Source organism: Crocuta crocuta, unplaced genomic scaffold (assembly GCF_008692635.1).
Source record: "Crocuta crocuta isolate KB4526 unplaced genomic scaffold, BGI_CrCroc_1.0 scaffold193, whole genome shotgun sequence".
Classification (NCBI taxonomy): Eukaryota; Metazoa; Chordata; class Mammalia; order Carnivora; family Hyaenidae; genus Crocuta; species Crocuta crocuta.
Genome location: NW_027529624.1, coordinates 1,644,840 through 1,656,972, shown reverse-complemented (window position 1 = coordinate 1,656,972; position 12,133 = coordinate 1,644,840). Strand labels below are relative to the sequence as shown.

Here is a 12,133-nt window from a genome sequence, read left to right as displayed (position 1 = left end):
CAGCTGGGAATGAAGACAGCCAACAGGAGTTGTACCTACGTATCTTCTATTTACCGGACTACCCAGCGGAGTGTATGACAAGTGACCAGCAGCTGGTGCATATTCTCTGAACCCGCGGACATTTATCAAGCCCTTAGCACTTCTGAAGGGTGAATAAAACACTTGGGCAGGAATTATTTGCACTAGGTTTAAAGTCCAACACCATTATCAAATTCCCAATATTGTGGGTTTTGTCCATTTCTACAGGTGAGTCTGTATATTCCCTAGTTAGGAAAAGCAGACTGCAACAATGCTAGCAGATGTAATCTATCATTTCCAGCCTGTTTTAGGCAAATCAGTAACTTCTCCCTTAAATACTACTATAGCAGAAACTGCTAAAATTCCAAGAAAACCCAATCTTAAAATACACATGAATCCACCACAAAGACCAGCCCAGGGGAATTCACTGAAATGCTATCTTATCTAACGGTTCCCCAACAGTCTGGATTTCAGGAGGAAATGGAAGTATTTTCCTTAGCTTTACAGAAAAGATCTCACAGTTAAAAACAACAACCACAGCATTGCACTGGACACTGCTCAAGCACTCTGTCTGGGCTGACTCACTAGATCCCCAGAAAAGACTCTCATGAAGTAGGCACCACTTCCCACATTTTTCACATGAGGAAATGGGGAAAATGGAACTGTAGCACCTGCTTAAGGTCACCCCACAGGGCTATAATGAGGGCAGTGTGGCTCTAACTCAGACGTCATTTCTCACCTGCCAATGGGTAAGGCATTACGGATGATCCTCTGGCTGCCTCGGGTATATTCAATATCCACTGTGATGGGGGCAGAGTATGTCATGTCCCGCAGCCGGCACTGAAAAAGAATCAGACAGTCAATGTTCCCCGTTCCTGAAACGGGGGTCCTGAAAGAAGCGGTCCTGAAGCGTCCAAGAGCTCTACCTCTAGTAGAAATATGGCCTATGCTGAACTGAGCTGTTCCATGTGCTGCCTTGAGAGCACTGGGAGTGAGGAGCCTGCCTTCTCCAGGAGGAATGATGCTGGCCACTGATCTAGACATCCCCACAGCATCGCTGCCTTACCAGCCTAGAAATGGAACAATAAATCTGGTGCTGACTTTCTTCTATCTGACGCCATCACCGGTCTGTCCCTCATCTTTGAAACAATGACACCCTTCTTTGAAAACTGGGTCCATGGAAAGTAATCAGTGTGCTTAACAAATGATATAATATCTAAAGTATACACATCCAGAAACTAAAAGATATAAACTCTACTTCCTTTTATTCGCCAAGTAAACTGAATCATGAAAATTCCTTAACAAGTGGTATCTTATAGAACACAAATAATTCATCGCATCATATTACAATTTCTGAATCATTTGGGGAACTTTAGAAATTACTGGTGTGTGCCTTAGCTGAATGAGGTGATGACTCGCTAAATGATGCCCTTACCTGAGTCATGATCAGACACAGCAAACCCCACCAAAATCTTCAACAACTTTCCTGTTTTACTGATGGTCCTCAGGTGGATTATACTCTTGAAAAGAAGACCTCTCTTAACATCAACCATAGAAATTCATGGTACTGAATCCTCTCTCTGGCTTCAACTGAACCAAAGGCAGTTAGGTTTAAACTTTTCCTGCCTTTCTTTCCCAGTGCCTGCAATCTGAAATATTAGATACTCCTACTACTGATGAATAAAAAATTGCTTATTTTATATTAATTAGATTCCGCTGCCTCCTTCAGGCCACACCGAAGGCAATGTGGCCTGGAGGCAGAGTGTACACCCCGCTGCCTCTGCCCCAACACTGGCCCTGTCACTGCAGTTCTGCATCTTGGCTCCTCCTATGTACAATGGGAATGAGAAGCATATTAAGTCCCAAGAGTATAAGTACATATTTTTAGAATAGTACCTGGTATGGGCTACCTTACAGACAGAATCTCATTTTTATTAAAAAATCTAATGTAACATCATGATAGGTAAACATTTGTGTGTTTTAACGAACTCCTCTCCTTGAAGTGGAAATGAAGTTCGACAGATGTGGTAAACACGAGGACCCTCTCCACAGGCCCCAAACTACTCCCATGAGCTCCCTCTGCCCCCTCAGCCTCTGTTATCACAGGAGTGGGCGGTGCTGGGGGGTCTGCAGCAGTGACCCCCCCCCACTCCTGCTGTGGGTCCCCTGACTGCCCCCCCACCTGCTCTCCGACTCTCCCCATTTCTCCAAGGATCAAAATCCCTCCAAGAAGCTTGTGCCCTGTCTAACTGCAATGATGCTCGTATTGTTTCTCCAACATCAGGAAGAATAATTATGACAACTGCGGCCTCCGGCTTCTTGAACTACTTCAAACTTCTTTGTCTTCTCTCTTCTCACACTCAGTGATCTAATTCAGAAGAGACTTGGAATTTGCTAATTGGCTAACTACTTCTTAAAAAAATGGAAAACTCCAGCAAATGGAGAAGGAATGGGGAAACAGGGAAAACCAAACTGGTGCACACATTTTCCAACATTCCAAACTTCAACACTTCACTTACTGTACCTTCCCTATCCTTCTAGGCTGGCAAGTGTGCAAACCCTGGTGTTTGTTTGACGTATTTTGTTAGTTTACTCTCTCCACGAGCGTATGAGCTCCCTGAGGAAGGAGAGGGTCTCATTTCTTTTGTAGATCTCTCAATGCTGAGGCACAAAATACATGTTCAACTGACACTTGAAACTCAGTGATTAAGTAACACCAAAATTTACCTGTGTGAAATGTCTGGTTACTTGACTGTACTTCCTGTTTAACGATGCTCAGACAACAACCCTAACTTTCTAACAACTTACCTGTTTAATAAAGATTCCCCTGCTACCTTCCCTAATTGCTTCTACATCAACACAAACTAGATAAATCTACAAAAATAATTTTCTTTCCTGAACCAATTCCCAATTATAGACACTAAGTAGAAGAATTTCAAGAAGAATCTAGAATGTGTTAAAAGCCAATAGACCTGTTCCAGAGCCCTGTAGCTCTGCTAAAATCCTGATATATAAATTTTCTTCCAACCCATTTCTTCTAATGGTCTGTGAGCCCCGGTCCTTGGTCTCCTCTGCCTAACACAATACCTGCTGACCCTCAAAACATATGCTCAGTCACCTATGCAGATGGACAGCCCACAGTACCAGGCACAAGTGGCTGGCTGGGGCAGAGAATGAGGGCAGCTGCTCAAAAGCTCAGAACAGGACATGAACCGGAGGCACACTTAAATAACAGCACAGGTTAACTTGGAGTAAATGACAAATTAAATAGTGCAGAATAGTCTCCTAATATAGCATAATACAAGTGCTATTTTGGTTACCTTTATCTCATAAGAAATTTTTTTCCCTTTTTTAAAGTCATTTCAAGAGCATATATTAAGGGCACAAACCCTGAGTTAAGGCAAACAAGTTCAATCGTAGTAAGGTAGATAATTACCTCATGGGGGGATACTGGCCTAGTTACATTGAAGCTTTCTTCAACATCAGGAAGCCCGACATAGATATTAAGATATCTGAAAAGGAAATTATTCCATTACCAATTATACTTTTTCAACGAACATGTAAACAAGCTATTTTCCTCCCAAATGCAAGGATTACACTTTGACAAATACTTACCTTGCTAAGAATGATAAATTAAAAATTATAATTAGAGATCTTGAAATGGTAGTATGTATAGGTCTACAAAGGAGAAAATACTATCAAAATACTTTTAAAGAAATTACTTTTAAAAAATACTGGAAAGACAGCTTCCTAAAGATGATTATTTAATGAAAAAGAGTTACTAATCATGTAAGAAAGAAGAAATTATAAGAGGAAAAAAAGATACAGCTTTTCCTTGACTTACCATCAGGCTAACAGCCCAATAAACCCAACATAAGTTGAAAAGATTAAGTAGAAAATTCAAAGTACAACTTCTACTGAATGCATATAACTTTCACACCATCATAAAGTTGAAAAATTGTTATGCCGAAGCACTGCTAGTCAGGAACCATCTGTTATAAGCTCATTATGGCAAAAGAAACATAGGAGAAAACAGAAACTAAGGAGACTGGTTACCTACTGGGAGTCTGGCAACAGGGTGGAAAAGAACTGGAAGGGAAGTGACAATTTCCCGAAAATACTTTTTTCTATAGCTCTCACACTTAACACCATGTTTCACATACTCAAAAAGTTAAATGCATAATTAAAACCTACCAGGATGCAGAAGGAGACCCAAAATGGCATACAAACCTTCCGGCCTTACCAATGGATAAGAAACTGACCTAAGAAGGTGGGAAAGGAAACAACAAATCTAAGCTGCTTTAGAAACAGTATGTTGCTTGGATGTTGTAAAGATAAAGACAAAAAAGCAATATACAGATATCGTACTCTAATTTTATTCTCACAGAGGTATGAATAAGCTATTCTCAAACTATATATATTCTAGGACTGAATAAAGTAAAAACAGAGTGGACGAGAGCCAGGTTGAGGCACAGAAGTTACAAATAAGGAAAGAGGTTAGTTAGAATGAGTCCTGTAGAGGTGGACTGAAATAGGAGGTGTCTGTACACCGGGTTTTTAAAATACATGTAAATGAGTAGGCTATAGAAAAACTGATGTGTTGGTGTACAGGTTAGTATATATACATATATTTCCTTACTCTGCCTACCAAGGCTTTAGTATCCCTACCCTGGTTTTTAAATATGATTGTCCAAAAAAAAAAAAAAAAAAAAGGGACAAAGGCTCCTTGGAAAAATAGTGGATTCCAGGTTAGGACAGGGAAAATACCAGATCAACCACATCTCATGGTGCCAGAAAGTAAAGGAGTGCTTGAAACGGAGCGGCAGTGTGCCAGAAGGTCGTGGCAGTCAACCTGAAGCCTCTCTCATGGCCAAAGCTGGGACGAGTTAAGTAATAAAATGATACTGCTGGATTATGATCCATAAATTAAAATATAAAGGAGTTCATATTCATATGATAAAGTTAGAGAGATAAATAAAGGGAAGAAAAAGCTCTTCCTTACAATAGAATTCCAGTATTACTGGATTAAGGAATGACGGCAAGAAAGCCTCAGCAACAGGCAAACACACAGAACTGTTATGAGAGCCGTCCTTGCAGGCGACAGTTAGTAGGTATTTGCAAGTATCAATCAAAGGGTCTCCCCCTAAGGTACTCATTACAAAAGGAAAAATTGTAACTTTGCAGTGGACCAACCCACATATACCACCTCAATCAAGGGAACAAAGTTAAAACCACCAATAGTAAAATACACTGACACCTGCACCCTGATACGCCGTGAGAATGGCACAAAATGTTACTTCTGTGCCAAAAATGCACAACCCAATCAAATCATGAGCAAACACCATACAAACTCAGATTGAAGGGCTTCCTACAAAACGATGGATCAGAATTCTTCAAAAGTGACAAGGTGATAAAAGACCAAGGAAGCGTGAGGAACGGTCACAGGCTGGGAGGGACTAAGGAGACCTGAGAACTAATGGTCACGTAGGGCTCTGGACGGCATCCAGGGCCTGAAAAAAGACCTGAGTGGGAAAACTTGAAATAAGACATGCGGATTAGTTGATGGTATTATCATCAGTGCCAACCTCTTGGGTCTGCTCATTGTGGTATGTTTCTGTACGATGTTAACATTAGCAGAGGCTGCACGAAGGAGAACCTGGAGCTCTGTCACTGAGAAGTAATCTTCAGTAATTTTTAATGTTTTTTATTTTTTTCTGAGAGAGAAAGAGAGAGAGCGAGCACGTGCGAGAGCAAGAGACAGTGTGAGCCGGGGAGGGTCAGAGAGAGGGAAACACAGAATGTGAAGATAGGCTCCAGGCTCTGAGCTAGCTGTCAGCACAGAGCCTGACGTGGGGCTCGAACCCATGAACCGTGAGATCATGATGTAAGCCGAAGTCGGACACTTAACCAACTGAGCCACCCAGGCGCCCCATCTTCAGTAACTTTTCTTGAAGTTCAAAATTGTTTTATAAGATGTTTAAACCTAATAGTTTCAGTACTTTTCAACCATTACTCTACTTGTTATAATTAGCTTACTGATTAAAAATCAAGCGCTTGATAATTACCTTCTTACTAAGCAGATAAGGAGAGTTATTTTCATAGAGTTAACAACCACATTTACTTTAAAAAATGTTAGACGTAATCAAAGTAGCAAATCAAGAATAGTTGATTCCTTACTTCAAGTACCACATGGGGTCAGCATCACTTGTAACCTTTTCATTGGCTTTCATTATCTTCTTTATCTGTAGTGAAAAGAACACCATTAGGAACATCTCCAGCTTCCATCAATTCTCCTCTCTACTTTTTTTTCTTTTTTAAGTAGGCTCCACATCCAACGTGGGGCTCCAACTCACAACCCTGAGATCAAGAGTCGCATGCTCCACCAACTGAGCCAGCCAGGCACCCCTCTCTCTGCTTCTAGGCCCTGCTGCTTACCTCCACGTTGATGAAATAGTTGAATGAATCTATATGCTGTTTCACAAGGCCTTTCACCTAAATGCACAAAAAATAAAAAGCAGGTTAGTGACAAAACAACATCCTATGTCACTGACTAACCACAGATTATCTTCAGATTTTTCTCAAAACCGAAGAGAGGGGGAAAAAACGTAAATTTCACTTAGTAGACCTTAACTCATATGTGTCCTCATTCCATTTCTCCTCTATCCAACTAATACACTCTCAAATTTTCCTCCTTGGGAATCAACCCAACACGTGGAATTCAGGATAGGAGTATTGAACATACCTAATGACTCCCCATAAGCTAACAAATAAGGCAAGATTTTCTCTGCCTACTTTGAATTTGCAGAGATACGACGTGTCCTGCTATCGAAAACACTGAAACGTTAACAGACTCTAAATGTTAGAATTTAAAAAGACCATATATATTATTTTTTAAAAATATTAATCTCCAAGCACAATGAGTTCAGCAGTGCTAGAACATTCCTAACACATAATTACAGAGCCTTTGCTTTAATTACACTTCCTTTTTGGGATTTCACTGGCTTACAAAGAAACCATCCCATTTAGAAGCAGTCCTGGGGTGCCTGGGGGGCTCAGCTGGTTAAGTGTCTAACTTCAGCTCAGGTCGTGACCTCACAGTTTGTGGGTTCGAGCCCCACATCAGGCTCTGTGCTGACAGCTCAGAGCCTGGAGCCTGCTTTGGATTCTGTGTCTCCCTCTCTCTCTGCCCCTCCCCCACTCATGCTCTGTCTCACTCTCTCAAAAATAAATAAATAAATGTCAAAAAAAAAATTTTTTTTTTTAGAAGCAGTCCTAATTATTGGGGGAAAAATTCCAGTTTCCAGTCCTTGGATTTAACTGTCCTTCTGGAGAGAAAGTCTGTTTATTTACTGCTCTCAACAGTCTGTTGATTTACTCTATCTCCTCTTCATGATGTGATGTCCAGGCAAACAGGAACTATTCAACTATGTCTCACATGCCCACCTTCTGGACCCATCACAGCAGATGGCCTGCTCCCGGGCGTGTGCTCCGGTTGGTCAGTGTTCCTTCTAACACAGGCACCCTGAACTCACGGACAATGTTCTCAACAGTCTGCCCAGCACACCGCGGGTTCCTGCCTCCCTCACTCGTGATGTTACACCACCACTATTAAAAAAATCAAAGCCACCTTACAGACTCGTCAACTAAAACACAAAAGGTAATTTTTATCTTCACAGAAAAATGCTATCAAGGCAAACACCCCCAATTTGGTACTTGTACAAAACTAAGTATGTTTGTCCCCCTTCACTGTTGTCACCCCAGCCCAAGAACAGAGTCTTGATAGAGTCTTGATTCTGTTGGCCAACAGCACTGGCAGCCTCATAAGCTTGGTGTTCCCGTCTTCAGTTATGTACTAAAATCCTCGTACCTTTATTCCTAGATGAATAGATTTCAAGGTGTTCCAAGCAAAGGAGAATCCCAGCTTTGAATGAATGAATGAATGAAATAACCAGTCTTATTCTCTATTGAACCCTCAATCTCTTCTTGGACTTTGTGCCACCAGTTGTGTTCTCTTTTTTGAATCATAAATACCGCCCTTTCTCCTCTGCTTAGATATAGTTTCTTTAAAAAAAAAAAAAGTTATAACTAAAAAAAAAAAAAGCCTTCCCTTGACCCTATTACCACTTTATTTCATTCCTGGTCACTCTTCTTAAAACCTCTCAAATAGCTTCCTGTTGCTGTTAAAGAGAAGCCAAAGTCCTTAGCATGGCTTTCAAATCTGGTCAGAACTCTGGGCCTGACAGCTTCCCCTGTAAAACTCCCTTAGCATTCTCCCTTCTGCCTGTAACACAGAACTAAGTCAGAGAAGACTCTACTCATTTTTCAAGCCTCCATTCTTTCATTTAGCATGCTTTCAGCACCCATCCACGCTGTAGTATATCAGCACTTGATTTCTCATGGCCAAATAAATAACAGTCCATTGCATGGGTAAACCATATTATTTACCCATCCATCAGTTGAGGGTCGTTTGGGTTGTGTCCACTTTTTGGCTAGTATGAACATTTGTGTATAGGTTTTTGTGTGAACATGTGTTATCATTTCTCTTGAGTAAATACGGAAAATTGCTAGATCCCATGGTAATTCTGTTTAGCCATTTGAGGACCTGCCAGGCTGTTGTCCAAAGCAGTTGCAACATTTTACATTCCCACCAGGAGACTTCCAAGTTCCCCACATGCTCATCAACATGTTACCTTTCTTTTTAATCACTGCCATCCTAGTGGGTGTCAAGTGATCTAACACTGTGGTACCACTTATTTCTTAGCATAAGCCCTTGAAAACTGAATTAAATCCTAGACTAACCTTATACTCAGCAGTCCCTGTGACTATCCACACATCCATTCCAGTCAAACAGACTGGTCATTGGTCCCTACAGATATGGAAGGTCTCCTTCACCACTTTTATCAAGGCATGCTCTCAGTATTATACCTTTCAGCTTGCTTAAATCCTGTCCTGAGATGTGGTTTATGTCTCACCTCCTTTGGGAGACCTTCTCTGACCACCTGGAGCATCACCACTTTTGCCAACACCACTTTGTTACTGCACATACTACATACTATCTCTAAAATTATATTACCACTCTCCCAACCAGCACCTTAGACATAGTCTAATTCCCTGTATTTCTAGAATATAACAAATTACATTGTTGTGCAAAGTCAAAAATTATTAGTTGCCGATAAACATTTAATCTTTTAAAAAAGAGGAATCTGACTCTTTTCATCTGAAAACAAACCACTATTATTAAAAGTTAAACAATTACCTTTAAAAATGCTGGAAGCAGCCTCCATTTTTCCTGTGAACCAAAACAAAAGTATCAGAACCCTGTGCCAGCAATCACAGTATTTTTATAAGAAGTTATTTTAATATACCAAAAATGACTTACTTTACCACAGAAAGTAAAAGAAAATAAATCAAAATGAAAAGAACAATTTTAAAATGTTAACCACTTTTACGGAAATCATAGATGTGTGTGCACGTGCATACAAATACATGTATACACACACAGATTTCTTAAACAGAATATACTTTAATCTCTTGATGATCCAAGCACTCTTCATACTTTTATTCTTGTGACTCCTCCTGAGCAGAAGGCCGGTCCAGCAAAAAGAAAGGTGGCAAGGAGTGCTCAGAGAGGGAAGCAAACTACCTGGAGAAGGTAAAAAACATTTCTCAAGAAAGAGGAGATGTGGGAGCAGGGGATCTGTGGAATATATAGATCTGTAACTTCCTCTCAATTTTGCCATGGTCCTGAAACTACTCTAAAAAAAAAAAAAAATTAAGTTTACTAAAGAAAAAAAAAAAAAAGGAAGGGAGTCAGGCAAAGCTAATCTATGAGGAGAGAAATCAAAAGGTACCTGGGTAATTCAGTCAGTGGGCATCCTCCTCTTGATTTCGGCCCAGGTCATGATCCTAGGGTCTTGGGGGATCAAGCCGTGTTGGGCTCTGTGCTGGGCATGAAGCCTGTTTGGGATTCATTCATTCTCCATTCTCCCCACCTTTTCTCTGTCCTAAATAAAGCACCTAAATAAAGGTGCTTGGGGGAATAAACTGAAAAGGGTTCACAAGGGAACTTTGAAGGGCGACGGAAATGTTCTAGATCTTATACTGAATGGTAGTTATTTGAGTATACATAACTGTCAAAACAAATGTAACTGAACACTTGGTATCTGCACTTTATTGTATGTAAATCTACAATGAGGAATGAGAGACAAATCCAGAGTAGAGTAGAAAGATCTCAGGGCAGGACAGGAAAGGTGGTGGGAAAAGTGGCCGGAGAAGCAAACAGATGGTCAAGATGTTAGATTTTGCCCTAAGAGCACAGGGCAGAGACTGAAGAATTTTAACCAAAGGAGCGACGTGATCATTTAAACTGACTCTGGCTACAGAGCAGAGATCAGGTTGGAGTGAGACCAGTCAGCAGTCTAGGAAGTAAGAGAGGACAGGGCAGTGGTTCTTGCTTGGAGAAGAGCAGTAATGAAGCTTCAGACTTGAATGGATTTACTAGGCAGGAGCCTAAAGATGTGATGGTGGATTAGACAAAGTGATGAGGAAAAGGAATGGTTACTCCTGAATCAGAAGCAGCCTGGAACTTTGATTCTGGTCCCTTCAAAGCTCTGCGAAGTCAGGTAAAATTTACAAATTCTTTAAGCTTATTCCTTCCTGTCTTTGGAGAAGCAGTCTCTTCATTTTAAGGATGAAGACTAAAATCAGACTGGCAGAGTCCAAAATCCAGATCAGCTACTTAACAGCTTCCTGGCACTGGATTCATTACGTAGCCTCTCTGGGCTTCAAAAGTCTTTCATTAGCAAAATGGGGTGAAAATAGTGCTTATTTCAGAAACTTAATAACGCAACCCATGTTACCTATGAGCCTGCCACAGAGCAAGTGGTCAGTAAATGCTGGCTCTTAATATTAACTTTTTTTAAAAAAATGTTTCAATATTTTTGAGAGAGAGAGAGAGAGAAAGAGACAGACAGACAGACAGCAGGGGAGAGACAGAGAGAAATACAGAATCTGAAGCACGCTACAGGCTCTGTACTGTCAGCACAGAGCTGGATGTGGGGCTTGAATCCACAAGTCTGAGATCATGGACTGGGTGAGGTCAAACACTTAACCAACCAGGCCACCCAGGTGCCCCAATATTAACTCTTAAAAAAGAGTGAAAAATCCAGTATTGCCTGATGATCATCAGTGTATTTATTGCAGGCATTCATGTATTGAATCTGATATAATCAAAATTAACTTCATTAACCTGTCAAATATATAAGAAATAATTGCAACCCAATAGATTTCCCTGACCATGTCACTGTCCAGCTTACTCCCTTCAATAGCATTTCACAGCTCCTTCAGAGGTGTGTGAAAGGTCAAAACGTTTCATAATCAGGACCCTCACCGACCTATTTTTCATCTCTCTTCCTCCACTTTCCTTCACTCTAGTAGTTTCTCGGAAACATCAGGCGGTCTGTCCAACCATCCCACCTACCGAGATTTAAGTATCCTGTTCCCTCTACCTGAAAGCTTTCCCTTGACGATTCCTCCGCTCCCCCCACTCCAGGCCAGTAAAGACTGAGGCCCAGAAGGATTACATTGCCTTTCCAGAAAATAAAACTACGTCCACAGCTGAACTTCTTCAGGCAGCTCACGGCGGCGCAGTTGTCCCTAACTTATGATTATCTCATGAAAGGTACGGGATTACGCCCCAAAATACACAATTTCTTTTTTCACTCAAAACGTTCTGAGAAAGCTTTCAGGCCGTGCAAAATACTCCTCAAGTCCAAACTTGAATTCCGGGTTAAAAGGATTACTAGCCCGGGATCCAGACGATTTGGTTTCACCACCAGCAGCAAATGCGGGAGCCCACACGAAGGTGGCCTAGGCTCCCTGGACCTCGGTGTCTTCTCTAGCCCGCGAGAGTGCACTAGGTCCCACCAGGTGGGCGCGAGGGCCAATCCTGTCCTGACACGCACACACTGAAGGGGCCCCAGCCCCCTGACTGACACACATGGACGCCAAAGGGGACCGGGGACCCCGGCCCCAGGTAGCGAGTGCGCGCGGCTCCCCGGCTCCTCAGCGCTCGGCCCGTCCACGTGCACGCGGCGGCCCGCTCCGGAAGAGACCC

General features: G+C 41.7%; 1 protein-coding gene across 3 annotated transcripts in view; it reads right to left on the bottom strand.

Moving 5' to 3' along the window:
- Window positions 1-12,133, bottom strand: part of POLR3B (RNA polymerase III subunit B) — a 102,287-nt gene that overhangs the window by 89,635 nt on the left and 519 nt on the right. The window contains exons 1-6 of one of the 3 annotated variants that reach the window (XM_077762005.1): window positions 9,870-12,064; window positions 9,275-9,307; window positions 6,454-6,510; window positions 6,196-6,260; window positions 3,455-3,530; window positions 758-858 (exon numbers count right to left, since the gene is read on the bottom strand). In XM_077762005.1, the coding sequence (XP_077618131.1) occupies window positions 758-858; window positions 3,455-3,530; window positions 6,196-6,248 (230 nt within the window). In that variant the 5' untranslated portion in view covers window positions 6,249-6,260; window positions 6,454-6,510; window positions 9,275-9,307; window positions 9,870-12,064. Of the gene's footprint in view, window positions 1-757; window positions 859-3,454; window positions 3,531-6,195; window positions 6,261-6,453; window positions 6,511-9,274; window positions 9,308-9,869; window positions 12,065-12,133 lie in introns of those variants that run through there. The other 2 variants (XM_077762003.1, XM_077762004.1) reach the window with 2 other exon arrangements.